Source organism: Sturnus vulgaris, chromosome 31 (assembly GCF_052056855.1).
Source record: "Sturnus vulgaris isolate bStuVul1 chromosome 31, bStuVul1.hap1, whole genome shotgun sequence".
Taxonomy (NCBI): domain Eukaryota; kingdom Metazoa; phylum Chordata; class Aves; order Passeriformes; family Sturnidae; genus Sturnus; species Sturnus vulgaris.
In genome coordinates, this window is record NC_142273.1 from 3,707,651 (window position 1) to 3,720,958 (window position 13,308).

The 13,308-nt window shown below is 67.8% G+C and overlaps 3 protein-coding genes across 3 annotated transcripts; 2 read left to right on the forward strand and 1 right to left on the reverse strand.

The window, feature by feature from the left end:
* Positions 1 to 230: 230 nt before the first annotated feature.
* Positions 231 to 5,387, forward strand: TARS2 (threonyl-tRNA synthetase 2, mitochondrial). Its single transcript, XM_014891291.2, has 18 exons — positions 231 to 290; positions 438 to 652; positions 925 to 1,048; positions 1,143 to 1,264; positions 1,345 to 1,462; positions 1,730 to 1,791; positions 1,876 to 1,954; positions 2,054 to 2,197; positions 2,272 to 2,370; positions 2,630 to 2,796; positions 2,869 to 3,031; positions 3,106 to 3,243; positions 3,316 to 3,393; positions 3,479 to 3,579; positions 3,907 to 4,008; positions 4,316 to 4,388; positions 4,549 to 4,663; positions 5,164 to 5,387. Exons 1-18 carry the CDS (start codon positions 234 to 236, stop codon positions 5,310 to 5,312), a joined length of 2,106 nt encoding a protein of 701 aa, XP_014746777.2. The 5' UTR covers positions 231 to 233; the 3' UTR covers positions 5,313 to 5,387.
* A 742-nt stretch (positions 5,388 to 6,129) lies between these two features.
* On the forward strand, positions 6,130 to 9,558 carry ECM1 (extracellular matrix protein 1). Its single transcript, XM_014891273.2, has 7 exons — positions 6,130 to 6,324; positions 6,903 to 6,977; positions 7,283 to 7,581; positions 7,933 to 8,280; positions 8,729 to 8,949; positions 9,167 to 9,254; positions 9,341 to 9,558. The coding sequence occupies exons 1-7, from the start codon at positions 6,285 to 6,287 to the stop codon at positions 9,512 to 9,514; spliced, it is 1,245 nt and encodes a 414-aa protein (XP_014746759.2). The 5' UTR covers positions 6,130 to 6,284; the 3' UTR covers positions 9,515 to 9,558.
* Positions 9,559 to 10,179: 621 nt separating this feature from the next.
* CTSK (cathepsin K) lies at positions 10,180 to 12,866 on the reverse strand. The gene is made up of 8 exons (XM_014891349.2): positions 12,655 to 12,866; positions 11,998 to 12,142; positions 11,744 to 11,866; positions 11,512 to 11,667; positions 11,222 to 11,440; positions 10,980 to 11,145; positions 10,790 to 10,895; positions 10,180 to 10,705 (listed from the first exon to the last, which is right to left on the reverse strand). The coding sequence occupies exons 2-8, from the start codon at positions 12,121 to 12,123 to the stop codon at positions 10,606 to 10,608; spliced, it is 996 nt and encodes a 331-aa protein (XP_014746835.1). The 5' UTR covers positions 12,124 to 12,142; positions 12,655 to 12,866; the 3' UTR covers positions 10,180 to 10,605.
* Positions 12,867 to 13,308: the final 442 nt, after the last annotated feature.

Here is a 13,308-nt window from a genome sequence, read left to right on the forward strand (position 1 = left end):
TTCTTTCTCGCGTTCTCTCCGGACACCCCCGGCCTGGGGGTACCCCAGCCACGACCCCCCCCCCACTCCCGGCGGGTCCTTTCCCCCCCCGCCCCCTCCATGGTTCCATCCTATCTGCCGCGCTCCCGCACTGGCGGGCGAGTCCAACGCGGTTTGCGCGGGGGGACGGCGGCGCTGAGGAGCGCGGGCCCGCCCTTGTCCTCGGTTCCGGCGGAAGGGGCGGAGCCTCGGCCATGTCCGCGCGCGCCGGTTCGCGGCTGCTGCTGGCGGGAGCTCCGCGGCGACACCGGGTGCGCTCGGGACCCCCGGGACCCTCCACGCACCCCCCCCAGGGGGACCTCCGCACCACCCCTGCCCCCTCTCCGCGGTCCCTAAGCCCCGCTGGCCACGCGGCACCGAGGGCGACCGGGTGACCTCCCGGTGATTTCCGTCCCCAGGTGTCCGGGCCGGATCCCGAGCGCCTCCGGCTCTTCCAGCGGCTGCGGGCGGCGGCGGCGGAGCGGTGGGAAGGGCTCGGCGATGGCGCCGGGGCCGGGGCCGGGAGCGGCCGCCTCCCGCCGGGGACCCCGATCCGCATCGCGCTGCCCGGCGGGCGCCGCCTGCCCGGCCGGGCCCTGCAAACCACCCCGTTCCAGGTGGCCACGGAGCTCGGGTACGGCCCGCGGGGGTCCCGGGGTGTGCCCAGGGTGCCCGCAGTGTCCTGTCAAGGTTCCCAGACCCCTCAAAGCGTCCCTTCAAGGTCCGCAGTGTCCCCGTGGTGTCCCCACAGGGTCCCCACAATGTCCCCATGGTCCCCACAAGGTTCGTGGGGCTCCTGCTGTTGTCACCATAGTCCCGATGATCCCCACAGAGCCCCCACAGGGTTCCCGCAGGGCTTTTGGGGTCTCCCCACAATGTCCCCACGTGTCCCCGGTGTCCCTGCAGGGCTGGCCTGGCGGAAGCGGTGCTGGTGGCCCGGGTGAACGGGACCCTCCAGGACCTGGACCGGCCACTGGAATGTGACACCGACTTGGAGCTGCTCGACTTCTCCACGCCCGAGGGGCGGGAGGTGAGCCCGGGAGCCTGGGGTGCCGGAGCCGCACCTCGCCCCCCTCACAGCCCGTGTCCCCCCGTGTCCCCCCATGTCCCCCGTGTCCCCCCAGGCTTTCTGGCGCTCCAGCGCCTGCGTTTTGGGGGCGGTGGCAGAGCAGTTTTTCGGGGCGATGCTTTGCAGCACCCAGGCCACTGAGGACGGCTTCTTCTGCGACGTGCACATGGGCAGCAGGTATGGCGGGGCCCAGGCGGTGCCGCGGGGTGTCCCCGGGGTGTCCCCGGCGTGTCCCCAGCATGTCCCCGTGCCCCCAGGGCAGTGCAGAGCTCGGAGCTGCCGGCGCTGGAGGAGGCCTGTGCCACGTTCGCCCGTGCCCGGCACCGCTTCGAGCGCCTCGAGGCCACCCGGCAGCAGCTGGCCGAGCTGCTCAAGGTGAGACCCCTCCCCAGAGCGTCGCCATCCCATCTCAGGAGGGCCATGGGAGGCCAGCCCGGGGACACTGGGACCCTCCTGGCTGGGATCATCAACCGGAGTGGTGCTCATGGGGACCAGTATCCCCATGGGGGTTACCCCTTGGTGTTACCTGTGCTACTGTCACCACCTTGGTCCTTCACCCAGCACAGTGTCACTTCCCCCTCGGTGTCACCCCTCTAATGTCACCGAGCCACCATCACCCACCTCATTGTTGTCCCTCCTCAGCACAACACCTTCCAGCTGCAGCGGCTCGAGGAGGTGACGTCCCCTACAGCCACGGTCTATAGGTGAGCAGGGGGGACATGGTGGGGGCCGTGGGTCACCTCACCTGTCCCCACATCCATCCCCACATCCATCCCTTCATCCCTCAGGTGCGGCCCCCTGCTCCAGCTCTGCCACGGGCCCCTGCTCCGGCACACGGGGCTGATCGGAGCCCTGCGTGTGCTCACGGTGGGTGTGGGGAGGGGTCCCTGGTGCTGGGCCCTGCTGATATTGGGGTCAGGTGGGGTCGCAGTGCCCGGCCCCGCTGATGTCCCCGTGTGCCCGCAGAGCTCGGCCGCGCTGTGGGGCGGGGCTGGGGGCCAGTCTCTCCAGCGAGTGGCCGCCGTGGCCTTTCCCAGCGCCCAGGACCTGGAGCAGTGGGAGCGGGCACAGGAGGAGGCGGCTCAGCGGGACCACCGCCGGATCGGGAAGGTGAGCCCTGCCAGGGGCCGGGGGGGGTCCCTCACAGCCACGGGGATCCCCCAGTAACGCCCTCCGTGCTGCAGGATCAGGAGCTCTTCTTCTTCCACAAGTTCAGCCCTGGCAGCTGCTTCTTCCTGCCCCGTGGTGCCCACGTCTACAACACCCTCGTGGAGTTTATCCGGGTGCGGCTTCCCCTGACCCCCATCATCTCCCTGTCACCACATCCCCCAGACCCCACTGTGCCCCCCACACACCCCCCTGCATCCCATCCCCTCGCACCCAGACCCCTCTGCCCGCCCTGCACCCCATCCCTCGCACACAGTTGCTCCCCAGCTCCTGCTGTGCCCCGGTGGCCACAGCTCTCACCCCTGCCAGTCCCTGAACCCCCCATGACCGATGCTGTGGGGCTGAGCTGACTCGTCCCCATCCCTGTCCCTGCAGAGCGAGTACCGGGCGAGGGGCTTCAGCGAGGTGGTGACCCCCAACCTGTTCAGCCCCCGGCTCTGGGAGCTCTCAGGGCACTGGCAGCACTACAGCCCCCACATCTTCTCTGTCCCTGCCACCCCTGAGACCCTCTCCCTCAAACCCATGAACTGCCCGGCCCACTGGTGAGTCAGGTGGCCCTGGGGTGCCTGGGGGGAGCTCCTGGGGGTGCTGCCTGTCTGTCTGTCCGTCCCCAGCCTGATGTTCTCCCACCGGCCGCGCTCCTGGCGGGAGCTGCCCCTGCGCCTGGCGGATTTTGGGGTCCTGCACCGCAACGAGCCCCCCGGGACTCTGACTGGGCTGACTCGGGTCCGGCGCTTCCAGCAGGATGATGCCCACATTTTCTGCACGCTGGAGCAGGTGTCTGTCCCCCTGACCCGTCCCTGTCCCCACCCCAGAATGTATCACCTGCCCCCCTGACACCCCTTTCCCAGCTGGAGAGCGAGATTGATTCCTCCCTGGATTTCATCCGGGCTGTTTACGCCGTCCTGGGCTTTTCCTTCCGCCTGGCCCTGGCCACCCGTCCCGACGGATTCCTGGGGGACCCCGAAACTTGGGATCGTGCTGAGCAGGTGGGACGATGCTCCCTGTGTCGTGTCCCCCCTGCACTGTGCCCCTCTGACCTTCCCAACCCACCCTTGCAGCAGCTGGAGCGGAGCCTGCAGAATTTTGGGCAGCCCTGGGAGCTGAGTCCTGGCGACGGCGCCTTTTATGGGCCCAAGGTGAGGCATTTTGGGGAGGGGGGGATCCCTGAAGGGGGCAACCCAGGACCCTTCTGGAACCTCCCCTCCCCTTTATTGCCACCAGATTGATATCCGGATCCGGGATGCTCTGGGGAGGCACCATCAGTGCGGCACCATCCAGCTGGATTTCCAGATGCCCGAGAGATTCGAGCTGGAATATGCCAGGTACTGGGAGGGGGCAGGACTGGGGGTTTGTGGTGGCCAGGACTGGGTTGGAGTTCAGGATTGTTCTGGGGGGAATCAGGGTTGGGGCTGAGGGAGCAGGATTGGGATTGAGGAATGTCAGGATTGTGAGGGTAGAAGTGGGGGCTGCAGGGGGATCAGGATTGGGGTGGAGGGACAGAAATGGGGCTGGGGGGGAGCAGGATTTAAGGGGGAAGATATGGGGGACTGGGGAGCGTCCGGATTGGGATGGGGAAGGCGGAATTGGGGGTTTTGGGGGACGTCAGGATTGGGGTCCCCCTGCCCCCCTGACCCCCATTTCCCCCTCAGCCCGAGCGGGGGCCCGGCGCGGCCGGTGCTGATCCATCGGGCCGTGCTGGGCTCCGTGGAGCGCATGGTGGCCGTGCTGGCCGAGAGCTGCGGCGGGAGATGGTGAGAGGGTCCCCAAAAACACCCCAGTCCTTCAGACAACCCCCAGCCCCTGGGACACAATCCCCAGGGATGCCCCCAGTTCCCAGAAGCACTCTCAGTTGTCTGGGCCCCCTCGTCCTGTGTCACCTTTGTCCCAGGGCAGACACTCCCCGGTTTTGGGGACACTCAATCCCCAGGATACTCTGCATCCCCAAGATACCTCCATCTTTGGGGCACCTCCATCCTGGGGACACCCCTGCAACCTTTGGGGCACCCCCTCCTTGTGTGTCCTCCCCCGTGCTCCCCAGTGACCCCTGGTACCCCCCAGGCCTCTCTGGCTGTCCCCACTGCAGGCCATGGTCATCCCACAGACCCCTGAGGTCGAGGACTACGCCCGGGAGGTGAGTATGTGATCCCCCCCTGTGCTCCCCCAGGACCCCTATCATGTACTCCCTTCCCCTGTAACCCCCCCCGTGACCCCCCAACCCCCCCCATGCCATCCCTCCACGTCCCCCCCACCCCCGTACCCCCCCGTGCCCCCCACTGACACCAGGGGTACAGGTGCAGACAGTGCTGAGGAGGGGGGGCCTCCTGGCCGACCTGGACTGGGACCCCGGGACCACCCTGGCACGGAAAATCCGCCGGGCCCAACTTGCCCACTACAACTTCCAGCTGGGTAAGGGTGGGGTGTGGCTTGCAGACCCCTAGGACCCCCCCGCAACCCCCCTGGAGCCCCCCTGGACTGGCTGGACACCCCCTCCCCCATCCACATCCTGGGTGCTGCTGGAAAACTGAGACCCTCCCCTGGGAATCCCCTGGGACCCCCCAGCACCCCCATGAGGAATCTGCTGAAGCCCCTCCTGAGACCCCCCTGCGATTCCAGGAGCTCAATCCCCCCTTGGGAATTCACCTGCACCCCCCTTGGGACCCCTCTGAGATCCACTCGGGAACTCCCCAAGAACATTTTAGGGACACCCCGCCCAGGTCCCTCTGAGACCCCCCAGCCCCTTTGGGACCCTCCTTGGAGCCCCCCGGGACTGCTCTGGGACCCCTCTGGACCCGCCGGGCGGTGGGTGCTGCTCAGAGCTGGGGGTGCTGTGGTTGGGGGTGCCTGTGCAGGCCGGGGGTCGCAGGGACCCCCGAGCTCCCCCCCCGACAGCCGTGATGCCCCCGCAGTGGTGGGACGGCGGGAGCGGGACCGCGGCACCGTCAGCGTCCGGACCCGGGAGAACCGGCAGCTCGGCGAGCTGGAGCTGCCCCGGGTGCTGCAGCGGCTGCAGGAGCTCAGGGACAGCCGCGTCCCCGACGCCGAGCAGCGCTTCTGACCCCCCCCCTACCCCTTCCCGGGGGGCACCGGGACCCCCCTGGACCCCCCAACTCAATAAACTGCTGGGAACGCGCTGGATGTTGTGGGAGCGGAGTCTGGGGCTGCTCGGGGCACCTCACGGAGCTCTCGGTGCTGGGGTGCTCGGGGAGGGGGGCAGGACGCTGGGGACCCCCCCCCGAAACACCTGGATACCCGCCCCACAACACCTGGATTCCCGGATTCCGTGCCCCGGGCTCTCATTTCCAGGTTTCCGTTCCCACATTCCCGGTCCCGAGTCCCCCCCCGGCACTTCTGGGTTTTTCCTGCCGGGATTTCTCCCCACCTACGCGAGGGGGAAAGTGGGGGGATTGCGCAAACCCCGAGTCACGGAGCCACAGACGCCGTTGGGCAATCGGGGGGGACACGGGGCTGTCCCCCCCTAAACACCTGCCATGGGGTGTGGGCTCTGCCCCGGCAGGATTTGATTATCTCGGGATAGGACAGGACGCCCCCCGCCCCGAGATCCCCCTGTCACCGAGGCCGTGACCCTCGGGGACATGAGCTGAGCGATCCCCCCCTCTCGGGGGGTCCCTCCGTTGGTGGCCCTTCAGCCCCCCCAGCTCCGGGGGTGACTCAATGGGCGGGGGCCCCAAAACGGGGCAAAACCCACAAAAATGTGGTCTGACCGCTTCCCCCTGCTCTGACGCAGGGGTCTGGGGCGGGGGGAGGAAGGGGCGCTGGGGCTACCAGAGGGGGATCCGGGACCAGGGTGGCGACAGCGCCGTCCCAGCCTCTCTGGGGTCGGGGTGATGGCCCTGCCGCTGTTTGGGGGTGCAGGATCCAGCGCAGCCCCCCGGTCCCCCCGGGGTCCCCCCTCCCGGCTCCGCCGCGACGTCAGGCCGTGACTCAGCCTCGCGGGATGTGGCCCCACGCCCGACCCGGCCCTTCATAAGGCGGCGGAGCCGGCGGTGACCCTACAGCTCCCGACGCCATGGCGGCCTTCGGCCTCTTCCTCCTCCTCAGCGCCGCCGGTGAGTCCCCGCGGCCCTCCCCGGGCCACCCTGCACGGCTGGGCCCCCCCCCCCCAAACTCTGAGGCCCCTTCCCGAACTCCTGGGTCCCTCCCCCGGACACCTGGATCCCCTTCCTAAACACCTGAGATCCCACTCAGAGACTTGGGGCCCCTTCCCGAACTCCCGGGTCCCTTTTCCGGACACCGGGATCTGCTCCGCGAACTCCTGGGTCGCACCTGGGACATCTGGGCACCTGCCCAGGAATTTGGGACTCCTCCACGGGCACCTGGGTCCTCACCTGCCTGTCAGGGCTCCCCACCCCGGATGTCGGGGCCGCTGCCCACACACCTGGATCCCTCCCAAATGCCTGGAGTCCCTGTCCCAAACACCTGCATCCTCTGCTGGGTGCCTGTGTCCCCTTCCCGAGCACCTGGGGTCCTTCCTGAACGTCCGGGCCCCCTTCCAAAACACCTGAGCCCCCTCCTCGTTGTGGGGCTCCAAGTCCACAGGTCTGGGAGGGTCCCTGCTTGCTGTTGCATGGATGGGGGGATGGAGGGGGTGACCCTGCTGACCCCCTGTGTCCCCCATCGGTGACAGCGGTGGCCTCAGGGCAGCTGCAGCAGGTGATGCAGGAGAGCCTGGACCTGCGCCCCCCCCCCAACATCAAAGAAGGTGAGGGGAGAGGTGGGGACAGCCAGGGGTGGGTGGACAAAGGGGGACACCAGGACTGGGGACAGGAGATGCTCATGGGTGGGGACATGGATGGAGGGGACACGGGGGGGTCAGGGTTGGGGGTAGAGGGACATGGGGACATGGTGCTGCAGGAGAAGGGGGACACGGGCTGGTGGGGACACGAGGTGGGAGTGACACGGGGACAGTCGGGCACAGGAGTGGGACAGGGGCACGGGAACCAAACGGGGACACACAGGGACAAGCGCAGGGAGGACACTGTGTGCCCACCCCCCTCCCTTTTTCAGTGCTGCAGCAGGAGCAGGACCTCCAGGTGCCCCCCGACATCCTGGTCGGGGGGGCCATAGCCCCGCCGCGCAGCCCCCCGGTGTGGGGCAGCTCCCTGGAGGGTTTCCCCCCCGCCTGGCCCATGGACGACGCCGTCACCCGGCACTGCCGCGATCCCCCCACGCTGCCGCCGCCGCTGCTGCTGCCCCAGACCGCCTTCGGCCACCTGCGCCGGCAGGCGGCTGCGCTGGCCGCGCTGCGACCGCGGATGAACGATTGCTGCCGGCACCACAAACCGCTGCCCTGCGCCCGCCGCGCCGTGAGCAGGGGACACCGGGGGAGCGGGGGGACAACGGGGACACCGGGGAGAACGGGGGGAGCGGGGGGACAACGGGGACAACGGGGAGAGCGGGGACACCGGGGAGAGCGGGGAGACTGCGGGGAGGGGACACAGAGGGGAACGGGGACACCGCGGGCAGGGGGATGTGGGGACAGCAGGGAGACACTGTGAGGGACACGGGGACTCTGCTGGAAGGGAAGACACCAAAACACCGGGGCAGGTGTAACGTGGGGACAGCGCGGAGTGGGGAGACAATACCGGGAAAGGGGACACCGTGGGGGAAAGGACAGGCGGTGACACCGAGGGGGCTCTGCCCCCGCTGCCCCGCAGTGGACGGACGTGCTGGACGGGTTCTGCACGGATGAGTTCGGGGTGAAGACGCGGCAGTTCCACTGCTGCCACCTGCACGGGGCCGCTCGGCGCCACTGCTTCTCTAAGGGGGCCCCGGCCCCCACCTGGGACCCCACACCCGCCTGGGACCTGGTCACCGAGCCCCCCTTTCCCCCCGGCGAGCCCACGGCCGCCAACCTGGGCAACATCTGCGGGCTGCGGACGCTGCGCCCCGGACCCCCCGGTCCCGGCGGCCGCTCCGGGCCCCGCGTCCGGCTGCGCGTCCGGCTGGAGCGAGAATTCGGCCGCTGCTGCCGCAACGAGAGCCTGAGCTGCGCCCACAGAGCCGTGAGTGGGCACCCGGGGCGGGGGGACAAGGCTGGGACAAAGTCACAGTGCTGAAGGACTCGGGGGACCCCGAGTTTGGGAGGGTCTCAGGTGTCGAAGGACTGGGGAGGTCAGGTGTCCGTGAAAAGGACCCAGGTGTTTGGGAAAGGGCCCGAGGTGTTTGGGCTGGCGCTCCGGTATCCGGGGAGGAGATCCACGTGCTGGGAGCGCCCCGGGCATCCTGGGAGGGGCCCCAGGTGTCCCGGGAATGACCCGTGTGCCCGGAGCGTGACCCGCTCACTCAGAGGCCGGGAAGGCTCCCAGGTATCCGGGAAGGTGACAAACGTGTCAGGGAGGGACCCCGGCATCCGGGGAGGGGACGGAAGTGTCCCAGGGATGAGCCCGGTGCTCAGGTGTTTGGGGTACACAGTGCCAGGGCGCTCTCCCGACCCCAGATTTTCCTCCGCAGTGGATGAAGGGGCTGAATCGGTTCTGCCAGGAAGAGTCCTCGATAAAGACGGGGCAGCACCGGTGCTGCCAGCGGGGGGGTCCCCGGCTCCGGGCCCGCTGCTTCGCCTCCGCCGCCCCCCACCCCGAATACGATCGGGAGCTGCACAACGTGAGCCTGGCCCGGCCCGGCACCGCCCTGCTGCGCTCGCTCTGCGGCCCCACTCGGCTCTTCACACAGAGGTGGGTGGGGGACCCCCGAACACCTCCCGGGGGTCCCACGGTCCCTCCTGGTGGTGTCCCAGCTTTGCCGGACTCCTGATCCCCATCGCAGGCACGGGGGACTCGCCCTTGCTCAGGAGCCCCTTTCTGGGAGGGGCTGCGGCAATGCACTCCCCCTGCCTTTAACCCCCTTGGAGGTGCCCCCCACGCTCACCCGTGTCCGTGTCCGTGTCCACAGGCGGCCGGTGCCGGAGCTGCTGGGGGCCATGACGGCCGCGTGTTGCCCTCTGCCCGCCCCGGAACGCGGCACCTGTGCCCGGGAGCAGGTGAGTGACCCGGGGGGTCAGGGGCTGTGCTCAGGGGGATCCCCCCACCCCACAGCCGTCCTGACCCCCGTCCCCATTGCCCACAGCTGTCCCAGGGCATCGCCACGCTCTGTGCCACCCCCCAGGACGCCTGGCGGGACCCCCAGGGCTGCTGCTCGCTGGAGGAGCCCGAGCGGCGCCGCTGCTTCGACAGCACCTACCTGAGCCAGGTGACCCTGGGGGCCGCCGTGGCCCCCCCGCCCCCTGGCCACGAGGAGTGAATTCCCTCACAGCAGGAGGGAACAATAAAGATGCTGCGGTGTCACCTCTGAGTGTCCCCGTGTTTTGGTTTGGGGGACTTCCTCGTGCCTCACTGTCTCCATTGTTTCAGGGTCCCCCCCGGGCCTCAGTGTCCCCCACGGGGCCCCATTCCGGGGTGTGCCGGGGTGTGGGTGGATGTTGGGGTGTTTGCACTCTTGGGGTGTGTCAGGCCTGCTGTGATACCTGTGTTTGGTTTTGGGGTGTGCTGTGGCCACCACACTCACCCACACGGAGCCACACGGCCTCGTGCCCCCCAGGGGTCTCCGTGCACCTCTTCCCTGGAGTCTTGTGGCCCCACAGTGACACTGTCACTTGTGTCCCCCACGTGGCCACGATCCCAAATCGTGGATCCCCCATGGTGTCCCCCCAGCCATGGCTGACAGTTCCTGGGAAGAGATGCTGGTCCCTGGGGAGTGTTTGGGGGACTCTAATGGGGCTGGGGGTGTCCTGTGGATCCATCCATCCCTCTGTTCTTCCTTGAATCCCCCCCCCCGCCAAATACTCCACCCACCTGTCTGTCCCAAAATTCCCCAGCAGCTTCTCTTCCTGTTCTGCCTCACACAGGGCTCCTTGCCCCTTTGGGAAAAGGAAGAATTTTCCCCAGCACAAAGCACACCAGTCCAAGCCTTATTCCCAATTTTAGTTGAAAAATAAAGTCATATCACTCCCAGCAGCCTCCACTGGGATACAGGGTGGAGGGAGAGGGACCTGTGTTCTCCATTGGGAATATTCCACCTCCACCCCAGTATTCCTGAGGCAGAGGATGGAGTGGAACCTGTTTCCTGAAGCATGTCTGGGTGGATTGGCCTTCGTGGATCTGGCCGAGCACAGTCCATGGGAAGGCAGAAGCCAGCATGGCAAAGTGAGGAAAACAGAGTTGAGGGGGGCTCATCCCCCATTCCCTGCAGGTGGAAGAGGGGTGTCTCCCCTTCCCAGGGGAAATTTCTCATGGAGACAATTCCTCCTGGGAGCACCGTCATCTTTGAGACTGGTAGGGAGGAGGCCAAGCTGGAGGGCAGGGCAGTGGGTAGGGAAGGGCTGAGCAGGCTCGTCACATCTTGGGGAAGCTGGCCAGGTTGGCCACACCACAGGCGTTGTTCATATTCCGGGCTAGGAGGACGTAGCCCTTGTTGCCCCATTCCTCGCCCCAGCTGGAGGGTGGAAAAACAGAGCCTGAGCCTCTGGACGAGCCCCAGCCACCTGCAACTCCCAAGCCATGCCCATCCCACTGTTACCTGTTCTTGATGATCCAGTGCTTGGTGCCCTTCTGTGCCCCGTAGCCCACGGCCAGCACGGCGTGGTTGATGTTCTGGGCGTTGCAGCTCTCGTCGTAGTACACGCCTTGGGGACACAGCCGGTGTCACCGGGCGTGCCCCGGCTCCCCGAGCAGCCCCAGGACCCCCGGCCTTCCCCCCAGCCCCTCACCCCGGCTGTAGAACTGGAAGGAGGGCAGGCTGGCGTCGATTCCCACGGAGATGGGCCCGATCCGGGCCACCGCCCTCTTCAAAGCCTTCTCATTCCCTTCGGGAATCTCGCGGTAGCCGCGGCACTTGGCCGCCTTCCCAGTGGGGCTGTACATGCAGCTCTCGTCCTGTGGGGCCAGGAAGGAGGAGGTGAGACGGGGCTGGGAGGGATGGAGGGGGATTTGGGGCTGTCCCCCCTTGCACCTGGCCGATGTAGGGGTAGGAGTCCTCGGAGTCGATGCCGCGGTTCTGCCGGACATACTCGAAGGCGTTGGTCATGTACCCGCCCCCGCAGCCGTCGTTGTTGGACACGCAGTCCACCAGGTTTTGGGGGCTGAGGGACAGCAGTTTCCCCGTTTTCCTCTTCAGCTGCCCCTCCAGGGCACCCACCGAGCTGAAAGCCCAGCATGAGCCACACTGGCCCTGTGGGGACACAATGGGTGACACCGGGGTGACACCGGGGTGACACCCTGCTCCAGGCACACTCATCTTACCTGGTTTTTGACAGGGGTCACGTAGCCTTTCTTGCGCCAGTCCATGGCAGCCGGGGCTTTGTCAGTCCAGTCGGGGACAAAGAGCGTCTCGTTGTGGCGTTGGTGGCCACGGGGCACCTTCAGCCCGGTCATTGTCCTCACCACCTCCTCGCTGGTCTGGGGAAGGAACTCCGGTGGGTGGGAGCACCCACAGGTGCTCAGCCCCACTCTCTCCCCTCCCAGGGACACCCACCATGTCACCCAGGTGGTTCATGGCCAGCTCGAAGGTGTGGACACCCAGGGCGTGCTCCAGGTTGTGGGTGTTGATGTATTTGAGGTTTTTCTCCCAGATCAGCCTCCGCGTCACCTCGTCCGCCTGCACCGTGGGGAGAGACGCTGCTGGCACGGGGGTCCTGCTGTGCCCCCCGCCCTCGGGACACCCTTGTGCCCCAGCATCCCACCCTGGGGATGTCACTGAGGGTCTCAAGCACCCGACCCCCCCCATACCTGGCCATTGTACTGCTTGCGGTGCGTTTTTTTCCACAGCTCCCACTGCGCGTCCAATTCCCGCTCTGGGTGCAACTGGGCCAGTGCCGCGGGGAGCAGCAGGGCCAGCAGCGTGGGCCACCACATCCTGGGGACCAGCCGAACACTGGGGACGGGGCAGACACTGAGCCAGGGGCCCCGGGTGGGGGCACGACCCTGCGGGACTAGGACCCTCTGCACAGCGCGACCCTCTGCAAACCCCGGCTGGAGTCCGGGACCCCTTCCTCCACCGATGTGGGGCCAAGCCAACCCCGCGGGCAGCGCTGGTCAGGCGCCGGCATCACATGAGCCGGGACAGCTGTTTCCCGTTAGCGCTGCGGCGTCGTTCCGGCAGCCCGGAGCCGGGGGAGGGAGTTTTGGGATGCAGGGGGTGCAGGCGGGGGGATGTCCCGGCCATCCTGCCCTTCCCTGGCTTCCCCCAGCGGCCCCCAGCCCCACCGTGGCGGAGCAGGACCTGGGACGCTTCCCCGAGCCGGGGGTCCCGCTCGACGTGAAGTGCCTCAGTTTCCCTTTTCGTGCTTCCGAGGGTCTCATATGGGGCCCGATTCCCTCCCATTCCCGCCGGGATGCATTTCCCTGGGGACAAAGGCACCCACCGCCCCCCCTGCGTGTCCTTACCCAGCTCGGAGCCGTCGGTGGAAGCGCCGGGACGGGGCCTGCGGGAGCCGCGGCCGCTGCGCTTTTATGCTGCTGGATTGAGGAAGTTTGGAGGCAGCCGGAAAATTTTGGCAAGCGTCGGGTTTGGATGGGCTGGAGGGGAAGGAGGGGACAGGGAGGGGGACGAGGGGGCTGCCCCCGGCTCCACGTGATGCAGCGGGACGAGCTGAGTCAGCCGCGGCGCGGGGCTGGTGGCGGGTCCTGCCAGGGACACCCTCCTGTCCCCGGGATGTCCCCCCAGCCCAGCATCCTGCCCTGGGGACACCCTCCCGTCCCCGGGATGTCCCCCCAACCCAGCATCCTGCCCTGGGGACACCCTCCTGTCCCCGGGATGTCCCCCCAGCCCAGCATCCTGCCCTGGGGACACCCTCCTGTCCCAAGGATCTTGTCCTGGCATCCCACCTTGGGGACATCCTGCTGCCCTGGGGGACACCCACCTTGTCCCCAAGTCCTCCCCGCGGAATCGGATGGGGCCGAGCTTCCTTCAGGAGCTCGGGGACATCGTGTGACAGCAGGAATGCAGGGCAGCACCCCACAGCTCTGTCCCCAGCCCGGGGCTGTCCCCCCGTGCCCAGTTTGGGGGTCCCTGGCCGGGGGAAGCGGGGCCGGACGGGG